Source organism: Thermobia domestica, chromosome 2 (genome assembly GCF_964235325.1).
Source record: "Thermobia domestica chromosome 2, izTheDome1.hap1.1, whole genome shotgun sequence".
Taxonomy (NCBI): Eukaryota; Metazoa; Arthropoda; class Insecta; order Zygentoma; family Lepismatidae; genus Thermobia; species Thermobia domestica.
Genome location: NC_137455.1, coordinates 34,068,139 through 34,092,717, shown reverse-complemented (window position 1 = coordinate 34,092,717; position 24,579 = coordinate 34,068,139). Strand labels below are relative to the sequence as shown.

General features: G+C 33.8%; 1 protein-coding gene across 4 annotated transcripts in view; it reads left to right on the top strand.

Annotated features, from left to right (window-relative positions):
* LOC145671379 (ATPase family AAA domain-containing protein 2-like) overlaps window positions 1-24,579 on the top strand; it is a 116,756-nt gene extending 92,177 nt beyond the window's left edge. For 3 of the 4 annotated variants that reach the window (XM_081740485.1, XM_081740461.1, XM_081740475.1), the window contains 3 exons: window positions 619-1,080; window positions 3,849-4,027; window positions 6,739-15,074. In XM_081740485.1, the coding sequence (XP_081596611.1) occupies window positions 619-1,080; window positions 3,849-4,027; window positions 6,739-6,789 (692 nt within the window). In that variant the 3' untranslated portion in view covers window positions 6,790-15,074. Of the gene's footprint in view, window positions 1-618; window positions 1,081-3,848; window positions 4,028-6,738; window positions 15,075-16,588 lie in introns of those variants that run through there. The other variant, XR_014128517.1, reaches the window with a different exon arrangement.

Here is a 24,579-nt window from a genome sequence, read left to right as displayed (position 1 = left end):
TGTTGCATTTTTTTTTGTGTGTGTGTGTCTGTGTGATGTGTGTATTTTATGATGATTGTTCTTGGAACTTTTTAGATTCTTTATCGTGTTTTACTTATAATTTTCATGTTTATGAATGAACTTATCTTTACTAATACTTTGATTTTTCTTTAAAGGAACAATTTGAAGAGAGAACTATAGGATGACTGATATGTCATATTAGCGTAAGAGAGAGAGAGAGAGAGAGAGAGATTTATTATCTGTGTTTCAGTCTGTGTATTTGATGGGTATATAAACCAACGTTGAAATTTGTATCCACCAATAGGGAAACTGTGGGAGGACTTATTATACTTAGATGTTGTAAGCGACCGATTTTCGTAGTTTTCACCGTACAAAACAGACATTTTGCTTACTTTTATAAGTAAAATCATTCTTTCAAGTTTTGTAATGGGAATTCTGAAAAACTGAGTTGGCAATCAGTTTAAATATGTGTCAATGTAACCAGTTTTTCTTCATGTAATTATACTACTTTCAGTTTTGACACTGTCTTCTCTTGGCATTTTATTGTATAAAATCGGTTGAGTTGCTAAGTTAACGTAGTGGTAATATAGTAGTGTTGACTTCGTATTTGTATTTCAGGTTCATCAAAGTCCTCTTTGTGGAAATTTGATTCTCGTCCGAAGAAACGTAAAAGTTCATGGGCGAAAGGCGTTCTGAAGCCTAAAAGAAAAAAGACTTTACAGAGTGACAGTCCACACACGAAAGATGAAACAACCGAAGTGGAGGAAGAAGTGGAAAGCCGAGAGAAAGAAGAGAAACGGGACGAGAAGAGAAATGTAGAACTAAAAAGCAAAGTAGTTTTCAATGGTAGACGCTTTAAGAATAACGTTAGCCGAAGGAAATCGAGTGAAGGATCTCAACTTGAGAATAGTGATAAGGATAAATGCGGGTCGAAAGATTACTTAGAGGCTGTTAGTTCTAAACACCACAATGATTCTGAAAGTAAGGAACATTGTAAGAATAATGAATCCAGTGAATGTAAGGAAAACACTTCCAGAAATGATAAAATATCTCCTTCAAGGCATGAAAAACAGAAAAGAGGTGAGCTCTGTTACTTTTACAGTTTTGAAATTCGAATCTACAGTCTTGTTTTAGTTCGGACCTCCTCAAAACAAAACTTAATACGGTTTTTTCTCTTTGAGATAACTCATCCATCTTTATTGACTAGTGTTTGGTAGATCTGTAAATAGCTTTCGTGATACGAGGTTAAGTCATAAGACGTGGCAACATTTTTTTCTTTCTTTCGAATGGGGCATAATGGGATAGATGGAAGATAGAGGTTGGAAAACTTATGGCATGTAATGTCGGGTGGTTCCATCAGATAGTGTATGCGAGTCGAGCTGTATGTCCGAGCACAGCCCAGAGTTCAATGGGTGAACGACAGTGGTCCGGAATGGCCACGAAGAGTGAACAACGTGCGTATGTGAAAGTAGCATTTATCCATGGCAGAAATGCACTGGAATGGCACATATTACGGGAAACACTAGGTGCGCGTGCACTACCCTATCGAACAATGACAAGGTGGATAGTGGCTTTCAAACGTAGCAGTGTGTGACAGCATTTCTACACGAGGTGGCTCATGTTATCGATTCACATAAAGCAGATGATGTTCAACGCTTTCCTCACCGCTGGCAACAGACCATTGATGAACTTGGAGACTGTTTCGAAGTTCGCCGAACATCAGGGTAACTTGCGAGACCTGTACTGTGCACGATTGTAAAGTCTATGTAGTTTTATGTAACCATTGCTAATACGATTATAAATCAGTGTTGTCCAGTTTCCTGTATTATGCTTGTTCCACAAGAGGGCCTCCTTTATCCAGCCTTCCTCCGGTAAGGCCATTCGATGACCCATGCCATAAGCTTTCTAACGTGTATCTTCGATCTGCCCCATTCGAAAGAGAAAAAGAAAAAAAAAAAAGTACTGGCCATGAGTTACGACGTAACTAGTATATACAGGGTGTTTCAAAACAACAACAACAACATTTGGGAGGTGATTCCTGACACCAAGATCAGACAAAAGATGTAAGAACAACCTGGGTGCACAAATGCTTCCTTTCGGAGTTATAGATGGCCGAAAACGTGAAAAAAATGAACTTTAAAGGTCCATAGCTCCAAAACTATGGGGACTTTTCGTCTTATTTTGGTGTCAGGAATCACCTCCCAAACGTTGTCGGTGTTGTTTTGAAACACCCTGCATATATATATATATATATATATATATATATATATATATATATATATATATATATATATATATATATATAAGGTGTTAATAAACTAAACTGACAAACTGTAAGAGATGATTTCTCACATCAAAATAAGAGAAAAAGTTCATATGGACCTGTGGAGAAAAGTGCATAGTTTCAGAGCTGGGGTTGTCCAAAATCGCGAAAAGGCTAAATTTCAAGAGGCCTTATTTCAAATTTGAGAAACTGTGGATGGTGGTTCTTATCAGCGTAAAGGAAGTCATGCATACACAGTCCAAAAAGCTCATTTCGTTAATGTTCAATGGGTGTACAGAGTATTCCCTGCAGGGTGAAATTCCCAGACACGCCATCAACCGAATTTTAAGATATGCTCTGATTTTATGATTGGTCCAAAGTAGGCAAATGATGAGTCTTGATAGCAGTAAACACGGAATTCTTTGGCGCGATGTCGGAAGTGTTAAGGATCGTCAGGAGCACGATCTCTCGTATTCGAGAAAACGCATGCTGCGCTGTTTTTTCACGCTTATAAGTGAAGGAAACATAAAATATACTGTGACTAAATACATCGCACCACACGTTATTCTGAACACAAACAAGTATGGAGCTGCCGGTTCCTAATACTTCCGATTCCCCTCCGAAGCACTGGATGTCGATTGTTGTCAAGGCTTACCTTCTGCCTTCTTTGTATATCTGAAAACTCTATTGAGAGCATATCTGAGAATTACACCCTGTAGGGAATACCCTGTACTCCTATTGAAAATTCATGAAATATGGATTTTTGGATTGTGTATGCGTGGCTTTCGTTACGTTAAGGATCACCATCCATAGTTTCTGGAATTCGAAATAGGACCTGTTGAAATTTGTTTTCTTCGCTATTTTGAACAGCCTAGCTCTGAAAATATGCATTTCTCGTCATAGGTCCATATGAACTTTTTCTCTTATTTTGATGCAGGGAATTACCTCTTACAGTTTGTCGGTATAGTTCATTAACGCCCTGTATATATATATATATATATATATATATATATATATAATATTGTGAAATATTATTAATATTCAACGACTTATTGGTATGCGTTTCAACGTATAACCTCATTATTAACGGTGTTGAAGAAACTCCCGTCAATGCATCACTTCTAATACTATACATTGTAGACGTATCTTCATCTATCATAGGGGAGAAGAATAAATAATGTGCAATAGCATCTTGTAGCTAATTAGCATTTTAAAATTACAGCCTTTAAACATAGTGTACGAATAACAAACTAATAGATAGGTATTTATTCCTAATGCTTTTGTATTGCAGAAATATTTTTTATTTATAAAATATAAAATGATACACAGATAATAATTAGCATCTGTATATTAGATATTAGGTAATAAGCTTATTACTATCGACAATAGTAGTTGCTTCAAAGTACACTTATTCTGTTTAAGTTGGCCACTTTTCAATGAAACCGTGGTAAACACATTTCACTGTATGTGTTCTTTTTGAACACTGCTGTATAGCTATATTCGTGAAAGCCAGTGAAATGAGTCACTTTCTTCTCTATAGTTTCCTTTGTATTGTTTGTGTAAATTGATTGTTTTTTTGTTTAAGGAACTGAAGAGAAGCGTAAGGAAGTAATCATTAATCGCCAGGAACTATGTCATCTACTATTCCGCACAGTAAAAGCTACAAACAACTGCCCTGTGGAAGTACTAATTGAATTGTACATATCTCTAAGTAAATGCATTGTACGCTATAGCAAATTATGGGATAGGACTAAACTTCTTGATGTAAGTATGATTTTACTTATATCACATAAAAAATGAACTGGATTACGAATAACATTTGATGAAATCTTAAAAAATTTGGAATAGTTTTAGTAATCGGGATATAGTTACGGTATGTATCATCATCATTTTTTTTTTTTTTTTTTTTTTTGAAAATTACTATCCTTTTTTTTTTATGGAAGAGTCAGTAACAGAAAATCAATGGAAATATTCTGCCGTTACTGGTATGGTATTTGCTGGGAATAAGGAAAACTTCGGTCTTCTGTCAGCGTCTTCGTTTTGATATCGTTCAGCAAATTGCAATTGCTCTTCCTTTCTTCTGTAACCTTGTAATATATATTTTTATATTGTAAAACTTTTTGGTAGGTAGAGTTGGTAATAAAACAAGGTTTGCAATTGACTCCCACTATCTATTTATTTTATAAAATTTACTGTATAATAGTATTTACAGAAGATACTATAAAGTTCTTTTTCCCCTAAAATATTAGGTTGAAATTAGGTAGTTTTTAACCGTGTGGCAGAGGACAGGATTTTTATAAAGCCCCTAAGCAAGCTAAGCAGAGTGACGAAGGAAACCCCAATGCTCTGAAGCAAGTAATAGGGAGGTTTAAAGTTTCAGATCCCCAAAGCAGGCTAAGTAATTGAAGTAGAATTTTTAACAAAGCCCCAAAGCAAACTAAAGGCTTTGGGGTTAAGATCTCCCAATACCCCGAAGCAAGCAGTAGAAGGGACACCAAAAAACTGGTACTAATCTACAGGTTGCTGTTGAATTTATAGGCCTCCAGAATGGCGGTGGCGCTGTTGCTGTCCTCTCGTCATGTACTTTGTAGGATGTGCCAGTAGTCCGTTATCTGCTGCTTGTAGTAATTCTACGTAGTATGTAATAAATTTATGTGGTAATGTTCACAAACAAAAACGCACAGTATTGTTTGTACATGTTTGTACACAGTAGTACGCAATACATTACGATATAGTCATAAATAAGGATTTCTTCTCAAATTATCCTTTTTCTTCTGTGTTTTTATCTCCAAAGATATTCTTTTCTTCCCTTATATTCTCAACAGGGTGTATGCTAATACGGTACTTAAAATACAGGAAACCTACTGAAAATTTATATTGGTATTGGAAATACTGAAAATTTTTGTGTAACACTGGAGAAATGTAAATAAATCCTTTGAGGCCCTTCAAGATGATTAAGCGTGAACATTAAACATGTTCTCTTTGTTATTTGAAATTAATTGGCCCTCTATTTAAGTGTTTTCTATACTAAATGTAATATGGATATAAAAAAGGAGTCTATATATATAATACGGTGAACCAAGTGAAGAAAGGATTGGGTGAGAAGTGAGTGGAGATCACAACAGCAGAAAGTATGTGTGTGCATTACAGCAGATATTCTGAGAGAAACAATGTACAAAAAGCACTTACGCTTCTTTTCTTTATTTTTGTATTTGTATAACATCAATTTCTGTGCATTCTTTCTATTAGAATATTGAGAAAACTTTGCTTTCCTAACATATTTTACAGGCTGTTAAATATCACAGTATAGTCATATGTGGCACTCACGACTCTTTTTAGTTAATCGTAGTATACTGGAAATTTATCTCAGTAGACAACCTACTCAAACAACCACTACCACCACCATCTGAAAGGGGATAGTAATTTTTCATCGCTTTTGCATAATTTCCATTTTTCTTCTTCGTAGTTTCATTATCCCACATAAAGCATATGTCTTATCCATACTTTTGATTCAGCGACTAACAAAGCTTTTCTTCTTATATAGGACTCTTTCAGTATTCTTATCCTTTGCTTTCATTCCCCATACACAATTCCCGATTTTATTTCTATATATAAAAATGGAAGTCACTATGTTTGTGACTTCGTATTTCTTGAACCACCCGACCGATCTAGATCAAAGTTTCAACATACATGAGGTTCAGGTCTGAGATGGTTTTTATCATTTCGCTTTGGCGGTACAATGTAGGGGAGGGGGACGGGGGAGATACATAAAAATAAAAAAAAAATAATAATCACTCCTGAACCGCGGGACTGATCTCGATCAAATTTGCCACATAGGTGATGTCGGGCCTAGGATGGTTTTATCATTTTACTTTGACGGTGCAACTTAGGGGAAGGGAGGGGGGCGATATTTAAAAATGATCAAAACTGACCGATATTAGTGTCGAATCCATAGTTATTGAGGTCGCTGAGATGAACAGTGACACTTCCAATGCCGTTTAAAACCAAATTCAGCCCTTTATATCCAAAATGAAATGTATTTTCCTTGTGTGAAGAACTGGTATTCTGCTAATATCAAATGAATTTTTTGTCCGGTACGATAGGCGAGTGCACAGTCCTTTATAAAAGTTTTTAGCTTGCGCGGAGCAGGCCATTTTATACCACAAACCCTGGCTCTAATTCACAGGCTAAAAGAAAATTATTTAAATTGTATATACAGACGCATATTTGAAAAAGAGTAGACACCACTCCGAGATAATAAGTCCATTGTTTCAAAATATTTCAGCCTGTTTTCATCGACCGGTACATTTGAATTGGTGAGTGCTGGGAGTTTCAATATTTTTTTTCTTTCTTTAATCATTACATTACCATGAGACTGACAAATTAGGAAACTATTTTAGGGAAAAAATTCAGAAAAGTAATAAGATTTTGCTGCGCAGAAACAAATTATTTTATTTTATTTTTCTTTCTTCTAGGATTTGTATAGAGAACTGGAAAGATTTGAACGCTATAAGTCACGAGGCTGACACAAGAAGTTTATAAGGGCATGGCTTTGAATTAGAGAATACGAAGTGACTCTTATGCATAAGTTGTATATACGTATATTTGGATATAGAAAGAAAGCAGAGAGAGATATTATATATAAATACATATATTAAGCATCGTATATTTAAGTGCAAGATGTACGCTGGTAACGTGGCAGTCTCGTAGAAGAGAAGTTTTGAGATACGAATCAGTTGCCTTGAATAGTTTGTGGGGTTCGAAAAAGAAAAAAAAAAATGCCACTACTCAGGAAGTATGATAAAGGAAGAACGGGAAAAAATAATAATTCATTCCACAGTAAGTTTTTTTGATATGTACATACTGTATAAACTTTTTTTTTTAACAAAAGAAATGTGAGAGGATCACATAAGTACAGTAGATTTCTAGAAAGGAAAAAAATGTGCTTCTTGTGAACTTAGGTCTTTGAGTTATTGGTGTAGAAAGTTTGGGAGAACTCCAGTTAAAGTAAAAAGTTCGTACTCTAGTCCTTTTTTTTCTCTATAATTCATCAAAGTAAACAACACTGCCCTTTTTATTTGACTTACAGCAATTTGCGTGTAGTCTTATACAATATAGTAGAAACTTGCTCGAAATAATACCAAAAAAATAACAGACTGAAATTCTTATGATATATACTTGTGTTGTGTTCATATAGGTGAGCGTACGATTTTTTTCTATATATATATATATTGCTCATTTAGTATGTATCTGACTGAATGTTGAGTGCGAGTGAATGTAAATATCCGTGTGCATTAGCCATGAATATCGCTCTATTAAAAAGACCAAACAGGGAAGATTTTTACTGCCGATAAAATTACATCAAGGAAAGGTCTCAGGTAAACAAATGTTAGGTTTATGATCATCGTAGCAGGAGAAAAAAAAAAGAAAAGAAAGAAGTTGCCATGAGTAGATTTCCATACTGCCTGATTTAAAAAAAAAATGCCTGCCATAATATGTGATAATAGATAGATTGTGACATGGTATTGACTTTCGTTGTAAGAGCTTATTGTATTCATTGATATATGCATATCTTTTCGAGTATGCTTCTTCAGTTGTTTTGTATTTATTTGTGTGTATTTTCTTATAGCACTGTTAGTTTCTTTTTTTTTAAAAAAAAAAGTGCAATGTAGCTGGCTCTCTCAATTTTCTGTAGACTTCTGTTGCATAAAGGGTATTGGTCTGGTTTTCTGAGAAAAGGCTTGAAATTATAAATAGTGGCTGGAATTACATATTAAGTAAACCATGGTGTATCTTTTGTCAAGCAATTATGTAGGCGTAACAACAGTTGAATCTAGAAAGTATATGAACGAAAAGGTATTAAATTATCTTAAAGATAATAAAAGAGTAAATTATATCAAAAGTAACATGCGAAGAGTGAAAAAACGATTGACGGGACCGGGACTCGAACCTGGTATCTCCGGCATACCGTGCCGATGCGTTAACCACTACGCCACCCAGTCCGCTACACACACTCACTCCTGTAGTCGATGCTTTCCACTCAGACCACTCTGCTTGTACCACAGCCTAGCTGCTGTGCTTGGACAATCCAGTGTCCATATATTGAGAATCTTTTGACTGTTGTAATTTCATATATATTTCATAAGTTTAAATCGGTTGTTACCTCGTCATTAATATATGAAATCACAACCGTAAAAATAGTGTTCTTAATATATGGACACTGGATTGTCCAAGCACAGCAACTAGGCTGTGGTACAAGCCGTGTGATCTGAGTGGAGAGCACAGACTACAGGAACAAAGAGGATGTTTGGCTGTTCTGGAAAGTGGACTGGGTGGCATAGTGGTTAGTGCATCGGCACAGTATGGCGGAATCCCAGGTTTGAGTCCCGGCCCAGTCAATAACTTTACAGTGAGAGCTGCGTTGTTATGTAGGTGTCCTGGATCCTGCCTTAAGAGACAGGAGAAGATGATTTTGTCGTTAGGAGGTATTCTTGCTATTTATCCTCAGAGCTGCTTGTTTCATTCAAATCTTATCAATTCGAGAATCTCTGAAATAACACAATATGGTCATTATTTGGTAATTACTCGAAAATCGAAGGCTTATCAATGGAAGGACATTACGTATTTAAATAAGAAATATAATGATCGTTTGAAGGTTTTCGCGCCTATAAATGTATGAGAAGTCTAACCAAATGATTTGAAGTACTAATAAAAATAATCATCATAATTTATTGTGTTTTAGTAAATAAGATGTTCACGTATGTAGCGCTTTTAATATTTATTTCTCAAAACAATTCGGAAATCTGACCCTTCAGTCAAATATCACGAAGAAACAAAGTAGGTATCAGTGAATTCACTAACACGAAAACACTTGCCTACCTCTTACAAAAAGCACTGAGTTAAAGGTAGTTAACAAACAATGAGCTGGTTAGCAATTATTTTCGTGATGAACACTTTAAAACACGGTTACAAACTTAAGAGAAGTTCATATTAGTACAAAATTAGGAATAGAATGCTACAAATTACGTATTCACGCAATTACCCAAGTTCACACAGTTATTGCTTTTGTGTGTAGCCTCTAAGTAAAAGCGATAAAGGACAATGCTGTAGTCTACAATTGGATTTCAGTTCTGCAATTCATATTTGCAAATACAAATCCGCGAAATCCCGATCAATTTGTAAATAAATTGTAGTATTTTATATCCAGTATCTTAGTAAATTTAATATATACTTCGTCTGAAGAACCACTGCCATGTTTTTGAAGTATTTGATAGAAGAATAATTTCCGGCCAACGTGTTGTGAACTACCGCCAATTCCGTACTTTTCATTAAAGAAAGACATATTGGTAGTCAGTGGCGTATTTAGGGGGGCTACCGGGCTCTCCCCGAAATAAATTTATTATTTTTTTCGCATTCCACGTACAACAATAATCTTATCATTTCTAAGAATTTCATTGACTTTCCATTTTCTTATGCTGGTTGTTCACAAATAACACTCTTTTTGTTAAATTTCATTCCACGCAAGAACTGCGTTCTTTTCATCCATTCTAGTCTTCTGTTTCTCTTTCTTAGTTGTTACTTTCTTTCGTTTCTCTTATTATATTTTCGACTGTTGTTGTGATTCAAGTCGGCCGTCGTCAGTAACACCAAAACTAAGGAAGTATGTATCTTAATATAGGCCCTAATCTTATACTGTTCACAAGGAGCTGTTTTAAAAAATGTAAAGTTATTAAATTAGTTGTGAATAACTACGTAAGAACAAAATGTATGTTGTTTAACAAAATATAGTGTAATAATATTAATATCCTTCAAATAGTTCATAACTGTATTATTCTTTGGATATTTCATTCAAATTTCGCCATTTGCTTTAAATGACTTACATTTCTTTTCCTTATCGCGGGATCTGTATTAAAGGAAGAAAAATGAACTTCATTAAAATTTGTCGGCACCCAAAAGGAAAAATAATAATGCTTATTTACGTGTTGTGCATAGCCCCCCCCCCCAAAAAAAAAAAAAATCTAAATACGCCACTGTGTGTGGTGTTAGGTGAATTTATTGATACCTACTTTATTTATTTTTCTTAACATTTGGATGATGATGAGAATTACAATTTCCCAAAGTATTTCAGAAAACAAATATTAAAGGCGCTGAAAAAATTAGTTATCGTTATTTATTGCCTTTCGTAACAATTACACCAAAGTTTTACCGGTACATAAATTAATGTAATGATCCCAATACAGGTATCTAAACCCTCTTTCATACCCAAAGCTTATTATGTTACTTACTTTCTTAAAAATTAAAAAAAAAAATAAATAAATAAAATAAAAAACTAAGATTCGGAGTCCCATATTTGTACGCATAATTTAAAATAGAATGAGGCGATGCTGGCATCGTATACCAGGAATAAATAAACAAGGTATTCAATAATGGAAGAACTTAACTAATTTCACGAAAAGCAGTGTGTTCTAATAGTTTATGCAACAGTAGTTTTGTGCGTAGCTGTACAGTAGATCTTTTGTTCCAAAGTCGTGTTCTACAAAACTCGTTGTAAATTCTAAATTATTATCTGCTGTTGGATTTGTGTACTTCATAAGTCGAAAAACAGCAATATCCATTACATAACAAAATTAAAGCATAGTTCAGTTATCTTCGGTATCAGCTTGTATGGCAGCGTTTCCCAACCTTTTTCAACTTGCGGCACACTACGGGTGTTACTTGGATTCTCGCGGTACACTTATACAGTGGTATTTTTTTCTGTGATTATTGATCTCCTTCTCACAGAGAAGAGAGCTCTATCACTGGGTTTTGCTTGTGATAAATCATTATGCTTATTTTTCATTCTAATTTTAAAATAGAAAACAATTGCAATGAAATATTGAACTCGCGTTTTATAAAAATACGCTTTCTTTTTTAAAAACTGTGTCCAGCCTTTTACAAAGAAGGAAGATCACTAAATAACGAACGAACAAACAAATCTCTTTTACTTTTAAAACACAAATGTAGGTAATTTGTCGAAAGGATTGAATGATATTTTAAATTTTCAAGTTACGAAATAGTCTGCAACAATAAGGAAGTAATAATGATAACACATACTTTTTTCAACATTAGAAATGTACAGAACAGTAACCGGTATGAAACTTAAATTTGTAGATTCATAGTAGAGGTTTATAGTAATGTGAAATACAAATATACATTTTCCCCCTACGTTTTGACTGCTATAAAATTCATAATTTTATTTCGATTCCTCGCGGCACACCAGCGGCCCATTCACGGCACACCGGCTGGGAAACGCTGTTGTATTGTATTAAATGAAGCTAGCCAAAGTACTAACTGGTATATATATAAAAATACGGGCACTTCCATAGTATATCATACCAGAACTTGCGAAGTTTTCCTGCCTAAAATTAGTTCATATATATATATATTATATAATTATTGTATTATTACCCAGTGTTAAATACTGCTTTGCTCAAACTGTTATTTATCATATATGCATATATATAACTTTTATTTATAAAGATACAATCAAACCAAAAAACATGCTGAGTATGGTAACAATATTAAACCAGTTACATCTGATAGCATAATAGTTATTTATGTTAAAAGCAATGCATATTGTTTTGTCAGCAGAAAACTTGTATTATCGGTGTCTGAAGAAGTTCCAAGGACACTAAATTGCGGGTAAAGATTTCAAAAATATGTAAGAATGGTATTCTTGGACGGTCATGTACAGAAGTGTATTCTGTTTCAAAAATTGGTTTAGAATTGGAGTTTCCGTGACTTTTTTTTTTTTTTTTTTTTTTAAAGTTGTGTTATCAACTAGGCTCATTTTGATTGGATTTCCAACGTTCTGATACTAAACACTATTATCTCATGGTTAAATTCAGGGGTATAGAAACAGAGCCTGCTAAGTCCATTTTTCAATTTTGTCAGTAAACTAGAAAAACGTGCCACGCCCTTATGTTTCAAAATTGTTTAACAATTTTTTTGTTTAGTGGTAGATTTCACTCATCTGCGTTAAGTACTGCCCACTAAACAAAAAAATTGTTCAATATTTCTGAAACTTAAGGGCGTCACGTTTTGTTGGTTTCCTGAGAAAATTGAAAAATGGACTTAGCAGGTTTTGCTTCGATACCTCTGAATTAGGAGGCAGTGAAGTTGCTTGCGTTTATGATTGCTTGGGAATCTGTTGAGAAATCTGGATTTCTTATTGGCTATTAGTAGGCTATCTGCATTATTGATTAGATGGGCCATGTATCTTACCCATCCGCGTTTTAGTAATTAGTTGATCTTAGTTCGAATTAGACATTGGAGAAAACTGACTATTTCTCAAAAAATGATCTATTATCAATAGGCCAGTCCCTTTAGTTTTAGTACCCCTGCACTAAACGTTCAAGATGTTTTCTTTAAGTGAATCAGTCTTCATATGAATACAAAGGAATCCTTATAGACGCAACTAAATCACTATATAAGTACTAGTTTAAAATATATTTAAAAGTGCGTCAATTACTTCCTGCAAGTAAGCAGTTTCATTCTCGCTATTCTTGCAGAAAGCTAGGCTAATTAGATTATACTACTTTTGAACATGGCTGTACAACCAGGTTCAGACTTACTTTTAAAAGGTAAAGACGTTCTGTATTTACATGTAGGAAAGAAAAGTTAAATTATGACCGCATAATAAAAGAAAGTAAGAGCGAAATTCAAAATTAATAACTAGTAGAAACTTTGTGAACGTAACTGTTTTAACATTGTGGACTGTAACCTGAAACTTTCCCAGCGTTATTTACTCAGTGTAATACTTCCAGTGGTAAGAAGTTGTGAATCTTAATAGGGCGTCATAGCAGATTCACATTTTTTTGTTTGCAACTTTTAAAAGAACTATTGAATATAGCCAAATTTAAGTTTGTAATTAAAGTTGGCTTGTTAGATCAAGTATTATATAAATTGAAATTAGCAGTGTGTTTGGAGATACGCTTAGTTCTGAAGTTGATTTTCCATCGATGACGACATACAAATTGAGTAAAGTAAAAATTATGTAGCTACAAACATTACCTCGAAGGCAATAATTACTTCGACATCGCTAGGTTGTGGACTTGTGCTTTATTTTTTTTTTCAAAATGGTAAAATAATAATGTGAACCTGCAATGATACTTGCTTAGCAAAAATGGTTACGGAAAACATACGAATGAGTACATAAAAATCTGTGTGTGTGCATGTATATGTTATATATGTGATTTTTGTAAATCATTGAGTTGTTGCAGAGAGGGAGAGAGTGACATTTTTTCTCTGTATTGTTTTTAAATACGATGCAGTGATAAGATACGTGCACAAGTGTGTAATTTCTCATGACTGTTTATTTTTCAAATCGGGATTACATTTTTTTAAATGCTGTTATTAAAGAAATACGAACATGAAATGCAGATACGTAAATTGTTTTCACTGCATACAGATACATTCGTTCATGTTACTTCATGTAGGTACCACTAGTTTAGCAATAACCGTTACCCTTAAAGACGAGTGAACCAGATCGGTAAAGCAAAACACACAGTTCTAACTTGAAAATGTAGTTAACTATTCCTGTTGTTAGAGGAACCTTAAAATCTATCGCCATTGGCTCATTTTCTGGGAAAATACGATCCAGCCATTATGGTTTTGTCACTCAGTCCTTAAAATTCAGGTCTGTATTGTCCACAAAATAAGCCAGACGCATCGTCTCTGTCTAAAGTCCTCGCAGAGAATTGATACATGAAGTATAGTAATGTTTCTTTCTTACATCTGATAATCGCCAAATAGGAAATTCTGGCAAACTAACTTTTTTTAAAGATAAAGATTTGTCTTCTGGTCTGCATTCATATCGTTAATTCCTGGAGAAAATAAAGTTACTTCCTCCTTTTGCATCTTTGGGTTTTTCTTGACCACAGAGCGAAGAGTTGCAACAATTTTTACGTCAGAACTGTCAAAATGTAATTTAGTATTTTTATTTAGAGCTAACTCAGGTGCCTCTGTTCTTTATAGTCTGTTTTAAAAAATCCTGAGCATTTTTTTTTCAATGATAATCTATACCACAGTCTTGTAAACCCCTATAATATTTGTTTCAGTCGATTTTTTTTTTGTAGACATTGTTTTTAATTGGATATATATAAAAGGAAGTGAATGAATGTCTTCCTAGATCGAACACTAATTATATTTGTAATGTTTCCGACTCAATATGTATGTTTTCAGGACCAGTGATATATTGGTTGATCATTATATAGATCTAAATTGATCCGTTTCGATTCTCTTGATCTGTGTTCAAGTGAGAATGTGGTGTAATTGTATGTATGTATGCATGTGTGTGTGTGTACTGTGTACGGAGTTCATTTGATTTAAGTCTCATATGGTTGTAATTACAATAGGTAACACACACACACACACACACACACACACACACACAAATGCGTTATATAATGTAGTTTGTTTTATACATTTAATAGCATGTTATTATACAGTTGTTTGTTTGTGCAACAGCAGCAGAATAAATGAATTTTCACATTTTATTTTCCTGAGAATTCTAAAATACAAGGATTTATTATAATGAAATATTTATTTTTACCATTGAATTGACTGTTTCAGTGGAACTCAAAATAATAAATTAATTAGTACCAAAAAAATTGAGGGTAAGTACCTTACGTTAATGCGAAGGGGAAACAAAAATTGTTATTAACATACATCCGAAAAAAATAGCTTCAGAGCTGAGGTTTTTGACAAGGAAGAACAGTGAAATTGTAAAGTTGACTACTTTCAATGTTGGGAAGTAAAACTGGGGTTTAAATAAACATGCATGGAATGATTGACCAATAGGGAAAAAGTATCCGTTCATTTTAAATTGTATCTCTTCTCTGATAGATTAAATATGTTGGGCGATTTTCGTAACTTTCACTGTGCGAGTGTGCATAACTTCAATATTAGGGAGGACCCAAAAGAAACTGGACTTTTGTTCTAAAAATAATAATTATTAAGTTTTTTTTTACAAAATCCCTTCAGTCTCCTTCAAAGTACTCTCCATTAAATACGATTCATTTCTTCAGTCTTCTTTCCCACTGTTTGAACCACTTCTGGGACTGTTATCGTCCAGTGCGCTCTGCGAAGTTCTTTATGCAGCCTCTACTCCATCAAAAATATTTTCCTTTTAGATTTTGTTTTTAATTTTCGGAAAATCATCACGTTGGTTAAAAAAGTTTGGATCACTTTCAACCTGATTTTTCAAGTCCTAGCTCAAATTCAGATGAATGTTTTTGATCCTGTGTGAGCAGGCGAGAAACAAACTTAGCGGCAACACGTCTCATTTGCAAAACCTCACACTGGCACGACCTCCAACTCACTCCTGTCTGTTTTGAAATATCATCGATCATGAAACGACGATCCTCGTTAATTTTTTGCAGATTTTTTATGTTTTCGTCGTTTCGAAATGATGAAGAGCACCCAGAACGAGCATGATCTTCAACACTCATCTCGACTACACTTAAAGCGTCCAAATCACTCAAAAAATTATGTGCGATTCATTGTATCCTTCTTGAAAGCCAGTTGAAGCATTTGATGTTTTCATTTCCGATTTTCCTATTTCGCAGACGGCAAACGAGAACAGTTGAGAAAAACAATGATACGATCAAACTTTAATCTCCTACGCAAACGCCGCGCCGCTTGGCCAACTGATTTGGGATGGTCTCGACTAGACCCACCTAGTGGAAGAACTCTCTACTACGCCTAGGAACGGCGGCGCTCTTTCAATCCGGTTTCTTTTGGGTCTCCCACCCCACGTAATTTGGTGGGAAAATTTTCAATTTCTACTGAAAGGAACAGGATACCATTGTAAATTCAAATTAAAAAGGAAAATTCAAATTCACCTTTTTAAACTGATCTCTCTTATTTTTGAAGATAGGAGCCCCAATTTACAGCTGAGGAGTGAACTTCTTTTTGGCAAAATTGTAATACATATTTTCGTTCAGACATGTTTTTTCTATTTCGTTTTGATAACGTAAGGTATTCACCCTCAAAATGTTTTGTACTGTTATCTTTTACTTTATATATATATATATTTGCTTAGACTACGGAAAATGAAATTTTCTGTTAAACTGTATTGATTTCGTTAAAAACCAGTTAACTGTTGGGAAGCTATGTTTTAAAAAAGTATATCCTGAAGCATTTATAGCATTGTCTAAAATGACTTTAAAAAGTACATGAAAATTGTTATCAAGCATATTTAAATGTATCTGAAAGGGGGATAAAAGGTACTGTACTTGATATCTAGTGTAAAAAAATATTTATAATAATAATTTTCATATACAGGTGTGTTAAAATCGGCATATCTTTATTTAATAATCATTTCCGAAAGAAGTGCCCAGCTTGAAGAGAGTCAAGGATGACTCATTTTCTAATGGCATCTGCTTCGTCAAGGCAAGATTTTTTAATTTGAGAGTTAGCAGTGAAAAAGAGATTTGGTAGAAAATTTATATGATTTCTATAAATAGAAGACACATATATATGTTATGTATTAGCGTTAGTAAATAGTATTTTTTATTTATCTCACATTGTGATCTCTATTGTGTTGTAGTACCGTGTGTCATTCCTTAAGTTTTTTTTTTCTAAAAAAAAAGAATGTAATATATCATCAGCTAGATTTCTTTTGATTTGTATTCTAGAATGACCCTCGCATATTAATCTTTAAGAATTAGATTTCTCTATTATTATTATTATTATTTAATAATAAACATACAAAAGTAAAAAGATATATATATATTAAAAAATAGAAAATTAATTGGATAGATTAGCCAAAGAATGGCTTTTTTTTTTTTTTTTTTTTTTTTTTTTTTTTTGACGATAGCAAACATGAAGAAAATGTTGGGAGTTCAATCAAAATAAAATGCATTTGTATTAATTTTTTCTTTTTTTGTACCTACCGTTATGAACATTAAATTGAATTTTTTTCACTGCATTTTTATTTTATTTTTTCATTAATTCTGTACCTTATATTGTGTTATTTTTTAATAAAAAAATAATGCATATAAAAGATAATATTTTACAACGTAACTTTTTTGTTAATTGAGAACTCAGTGATGTTTTCTGGCCTCACGCAATATTGGCACTTAATAAAAGAAAATAATAAAACATGCACAGTTTTTCTAGCCATTTTGTCCCTGGTTCGATCCTTGACCTAGTAAGTTTGTGGTGGACTCCCGTTTCCTCCCACAATTACATTCAATCAATTCTTCCGTTATCATTCACTTGCCTTAGTTACCCGTTTTCCTTAGCGATACAACACAAAAGCTCAAAATGAAAAAAAAATTTATAATGTGTAAAATTGTAACTATATACAAGGCTTGAAAAATGTTGCTTAGAAGTACTGGCCAGCCAAAAAATCTACTAGCCGGACCATTTTGCAGTCACCCACACAATACAAAGGTTTTAATTCTGTTTTTTGAAACATTTTAAGGAAACTGAATTCACGAAATTTCGGAGTAGATAAATATTTCTTGAGCTAATTTCGGTTAAGAATATGATAGGGTATTTCATAGTTTCATTCAGTTCACAATTTTTCTTGCAGTGGAGTACCTGTCAAATAGTTACAATTGTTTTCACTTTACCAAGAAGCTTTTCAATCATCTTCCCACTCAATTGTAGATTGTGCTTTTTTTAGTGACTTTTTTTACAGATGATTTCAGTGTTTTATCTTGAAACAAACACATTTTTAATTATGTATTCAGAAATTTTGGAAGAAGGTCTGTGAAGAATATGTGGAGATTTGAAGTACTGCAATAAATAAGTTATTTAACTGAAACTTCCAAACATTCCACTATCTTTTCACAGCAGATGCAGTACGTATGTGTTGCGGGGATTTTTGTGTTTCATACGGTGCTGCGATGGCTCTGTGGTAGAGCGTTCATCTCTGGTCCTGGGGTCCTTGGTTCGATCCCATCTCGCGCCAAGTAAGCTTTGTTGTGGACAAACATCGTGTGCGTGGTTTTCTCGGGGTTCCCCCCACTTTCTCATTCATTTCTCATCACAGTCTCCTTTAGCCTAACCGACATAATCGTGGGACGTAAAACTTAAAATATTTCATTTCATTTCCTTTTCTCATATCTCAGACTGAAGATTTGTAAAAGACCGCTTTATTAGCCAATCTTGCTCATTTTCTGATTATATAAATTAGCAGTGGAATGCAAATCAGTTTTCAAATTGTTAGGATATTGACGGCAAAGGACATATTGAATGAGCCAATCAGAGTTTCGCAGTGGCGACTTGACTGCTGAAAAATCGAACTAGATTGAATTCAGTAGAAGTTCGGGGACCGTGGCGAGATGTTTGACTGTGTGTTAGAACGTCATACTTAAATGTGCTGGAATTACTGAGCAAATATCAAGGGGAACTGCTCGCACTATACTATTACACTTAGAAATACTGGTACTTCTAACAACTTTTTGAACAAGAAACTTTATTCCTGTTACTTTATCGTAATTTAATACATGAAATTCCCTGCATCCAAGTCCGCTTTACGGTTACGTGAGATCCTTATGACAAATTACACAAAGGAGAAGATTAAATTGACTGAATTTATTTCGCCGTAATCTAAATGTCGAAATTAAGGCTGCAAGAAACCCTGTCTGCCACCTGAATATAATACGAAATTTCAAAACAATGTAGTCCGAAAAGGATATCAAAACGAAAACACGTAAAATCAAGAAAAAATACACACATTGTGCAAATACCATTTTTACACGTACTCTCAAATTATACACTGCTATGTGTATATATAACAATAATGCATTATGTATGTAGTTGTGCTCTTACGTATTGAGAGGTTACTACATTGATTAGCTACTGCTTTGGTAATGTAGAAGGAGCAAAATAGCCGACTCGTCACTATTCATTGCTATACATTTCTTTTACACTAGTGTCATCTACTTGAATTGGAACTATCATTGTTCAAATATATGTTATCTGGAATTATCTGTAGCAGTACATACCAAAGTGTATGTCAAAATTGATTTGCAGCTGTATTGTTCGAAAATGATAGTTTTTGTAAAGAAAACGATGACAAGTTTTTTTGAAAAAAGTTACGTTGTGTTATTTTAATATTATCTTTTATTCTTTTTTATTTTACTTTTTAAACTTCTACAAGCAACCTTAATTTCGTAATCATAACCTTCACTTTTTTTCCCTTTTCGTTTAGTTTCATTGCTTTTTTTATATTAAAAAAAATTAAATTGTGTATCAGGGTGGTTGGAGCAATGAGCCAAGAAAAATGTACGTTAAAAAAAAAAGTAGTATAAAATTGAGAATAGAACAGTTCTGAAGCTGTGTCTTTCGAGGAATGTTTCATAGAATTACCAATTTCGTGTTATTTGTTCATTTCTATTGCGTGAGTGTTAACATATAAAGCTAATAATTGTTAGATGACGCTGGATGCGTAACTTAAGTAAACAGTCTTACTTTGTATCACGAATTTTTGTAATTCAGTCGTGAGGTTTCAGTGTTCTCTGACAGTTTCATCCGTGACATCTCAAAGATGGTTAACTGAGAGCATACTCAAAATTCCTCCTAGTGAAACGCTTCCGAGAGAATAGTAGATAACCTCACTCCTCAAAGCTATAAGAAACTTTGCTTCTTGAAAAGAAGTGTTTTAACCAAGTTAATAAATATGAGCTGCTCGGGAGAAGTCAATAGCAAGCGCCACTTCCGGTTAAATTGAATTGATACGAGGTTTATTACTGAACAGAATACTGAAACCATATATGTAAATTACAAAAATTCGTGGCTAAGCGCCACTTCCGGTTAAATTGAGTTGATACGAAATTTATTATTGAACAGAACACTGAAACCATATATGTAAATTACAAAAATTCGTGGCACAGGCAATAGTAAGCGCCACTTTCGGTTAAATTGAATTGATACGAGGCTTATTATTGAACAGAGCACTGAAACCACGAGTAAATATAAGTTCGTGATACGAGGTAAGACAGTTCATAAACTTGAAATTATCATTATTATTATTAAGTGTATATGGAGAAGAAATTACGGTTTATAGTAAAATACTGATGTGGTTCCGAAATAGCGAGCCTATGTTACTCAAGTACTGTAGATAACATGTTCTGGCCTTAGGGTTGTTTCTCTTCTGGCTAATGCATTTTTCTCACCAAATTTGTTGAAATTTTTCAGTGCTTTTTTGTATGCGTTCTCTTTTCCTCCCTAATCTCTAAAGCTAAAAAATTATGAAGAATTACTTATACCAATTGAATCTCCATTATTTTCGACCACTGGTCTATACGTTCCTGCGTATTACTTCAGTTAAGAGGTAACAAATTCCATTTAAGGAAACTTAGAATTAATGTTTTGAACCGGTGTGGTAATTGCACATCACTTGTTTGTACAATCGAAAGGTAAAGTGATTCCTTTCTTTAAAATAATTTTTTGATTAATTTTAAATAACATTCTCTTGACAGAAAGAACGTAATTTTTTTTTGTTCATTACCGAGAACCACATTTAAAGTTATTAATACATATATTCTGAACTTATTTATTGTCAAGAAAATACATTTCTGTTTCAGACGTGCTTCCTTCAACTTGATCATTTAGCGAGATGTAATATGCAAAATTAATGAATTCTAAGTTGTTTTTTTTTTTTTAAATTAAATATGGTAAATACAATTGGAAACCAATGGATATATGCGTTACTCTAATGTTGTGTTACATTAATGTTACAGACAAAAGTGAAGCAGAGTACTAATTCTGGCAAGCAGGATGCCTGATGAACTTACCTTAGGTTACAGGCGGGAAGGATGCAACTTAATCTAGCCCTCTAATGAGTTTAAGGACGATGGATATTTACTAAGTCTGGGAATTTTATTTTGAACTTTCGTTTATTTAGATACATTACATTGCAGATTTTCAATGTAACTTCAGTTTATGCATTTCTCGCATTGCTAAATTAAATGCTTCAGCAAAGAACTTTCCGGGGTCGTTTTATCGCGTACCACGCAGAAGTTTCTTCGGTTCTGGGAACAGATAAAAGTAGGGGACTAGGTCAAGTGTATAAAATGGATATAAATAGTTCGTAGCACAGGTCTCCTAAAACATATATCGTTATGCGGTCAGTATGTGGGTTTGCATTGTTTTGTTGGAGCAATGGTAATTTGCGGGGTTTCTGAAGTTGTTGTTTGATAAGCACTTGTCGCAGTGGACCATACAAAAGGTTAATGGTGGTTCTGTTTGTAGGGTTATTCACCAAGATTATAAACTCAATCTCAGAATACTGTAATCATTATTTTGCCAACAGAGCATGCTTAATTAGAGGTTCTTCTGGTCTGTGTTACTTGTTCGACTAACTTCTAGTTTTCTGATTAAAGCTTGAGATCCATATTTCGTCAGTTTTTATTTGTTGTGAGAATAAATCCCCGCAATGAGCCCGTGAGATTTATAGCAAGTATCAGATCTGCGCAGTTGCTACTTCGGTTCCAACATACAGGGTGCTCAACAAATTGAAATCTTGCCGAATCTCATATGACGGTCAGAATCTTATGATCTGCTGTATACTAACCTCATGCTGCATAGGAACTTCATGAATTCTTGTCTGTTTTACTGCAAGATGATCTAAGCAGCGATGTTAATGTCTAACGTCATTTACAGCTGGGCGTGTGTCAAATCATCTTGTAGAAATGTTCTGCCATTTTTAAGTCTTAATATCCCAATGACAAATCGTACTTTTGGGTTCTGCAGAAACGTTAAACACTTCTCGTAGTTGCTGAACGATTTCAGATGTTTTAGCACCCTCTTTCAACACAGAAAAACGTATCTTTGAGAATATCAGCGTCTTTCATATTTTCAAAATTAACATTTAAAAATGCGCGAGAGAGATGATAAACCATACTGAACGGCTTTTGACTAATATCATCGGACAAACATGTCATGACTTGTTTACAATCAGCTCTGTATTATTCTTACACAGCAAATCCCAGGAATCCGAAATGGGAAACATTCCAAATTAATATACAAAATAAATAATTGACTTGACTTAAATTTGATTGCATTTTCGCAAAAATATGAAAATTGTCTGCAGCCTTACTTTAAACAGAATTTACAAATATGAACTTGTGTAATAATAAGGAAATATGAAAATAAAGTGTGTATTAAAGGTGGCTCGAAAATTGTAAAGATTCCTTAGCTCGGACAGTACAGTATTGAATGTTTCTGGCTGTCTTCTGGGCTTTAGTCATAGTTTTGTCCCTGGCGTAGAGTTTACAACGGTGTGCTATGTTAAATTTGGTGATAATCAAGAGGCAGGTTATAAATAAAATATTTTAACCAGAGTGGTAATATATTGATTAAGTATGATGTAAAAAGAAAAATGAAGATTCACACTTAAAATAGTAATATTTATGTAGAGTATGTCGTAGACAAGAACTCATGTCTTTGTTTTGTTATGCTTGGGTCTGGATCCATGAATTTGTAAATTATTATTATTCATACAAAACAGGATGAAACAATCGAAACAGTCAAAGAGTGAAAGAAAAAGTTCCAGGAAGCACAATTTTACATGTAATATGTACAGTATATGCGAATGAAGGTGATCTAAATTTATTAATATCAAAATATTATTATATCGTAGTTTATGGAGCGTGTGATGTGATAGAGATCCGTATGGAACGGATTTTTGAGGGCCACCCCGTGAATTTAAAATTTGATTTCCTGTCTAATACCTCAAGAATCTCCGAATTTAAGAAACATACTCATTCGGAATTTATTATATATATATATATATACAGTAGCGTACCCAGGAATTTATTTCGGGGGGGGTTCAAACTAAATATGAAGCTATTTTATATTAAAATTGCCCCTAAAATTAGGCTAAATTTTTAAAAAGTCGAAATTTCGGGGGGGGGGTCCGGACCCCCGTGTCCCCCCCTTCCGTACGTCCCTGTATATATATATATATATATATATATATATATATATATATATATATAATATGAAATTCCAAATTAATTTTGGTGTGTAATTAGTTAATGTGCAGGAAGGCGTTCGTAAAATTTCGTCCTACTAAACCACGTACTGTATCCACTGTATGTAAATCTGTCGTTTCATTAGTTGTAATTTTCTTTTGAATTTTCAGCAAGTATCCAGTATGTTTCTTGTGCGGCTTCCTGTTTGTACCTTTCCTGATTTTTTTACATTTTTTTATTTAATCTTATTTGACTTGAAGCAAGATTTTTCAGCTTAGAATAAAAAAAAATACTATTGAAAGAAAAACATAAATGCTTTGTATGCTAAAATAGTCTGTAGAACTAATGTTATTCCTTAGATAGGTTAATGTTTTAGAATTGGGTGTGATCCAAGAGTAGCCGCTTCCAAGGTCAGGCGATAAGGTATGACAAATATTGGATCTTTTGTTTTCAAATTTTTTGTCTCAACCTAAACTCTTGAATAAATTGTAGGCCCAGATCTGGCCCGGGGCCCGTACAGATCTCTAGAAATGATAGCATTTTAAAACTTTTATTCTGTGATGTGTGTTTGGAGGGTATTTTGTGTCTGTGTGTGAATGTGAACTTTTTCAATATAACATTGTTACAAAGTAGCCATTTCCAACTAGACATTTTATGACGCCGTTGTTCGCTCCACTTATTTTTAGTAGCCTGGGAGGTAGAGAGATTCGGAGCATTAAATTTATCAAAGCAGTGTTGGCAGGTAAATACAAATTTATGTCTTTCAAGTACACTCTTCATGCAAGCCATGACTACTTGTATACTGCCAATACTGCTCGTATGCTGGCCTCTTGACCTGCTGTACTTAAAACTGTACTTTTACTGCTGCTTCGTACTCATTCTCCGAGAGGGAAGACACAACCTGATGTCATACATTGGACCAGTTGGAAATGACTGTTACAAAGCAATGTGTTTTAACATTACTATATGAGATATATTTGAAACTTTTTCAACATTTCTGTTCAAATGCTTGTTTCGTATGAAGATCGGCTCTGTGGCTTCTTTTTGTCATTGTTAAGTAAAATGCCTGTACACTGCCAAGCCAAAACTAAGGAATTAATATTCGTACTTTTATGCTGTTCTCATTCCGTGAGTGTCTTACTGAATATGAATTTTTAAAACATTACTGAAACTTCCCACGTTTGTGTCATTGTATAGCAGACAAGAGCCAACCCAAATAATCTCGACTTTAGTTCCTGTCATCTAAACAAACCTATTGTCAAGATTTTTTTTTACTGATTGCACTTGTTTGTGAAAATAATTTTAAACTTGAAATAAAACTACTATTACAGAAATATAAATAAA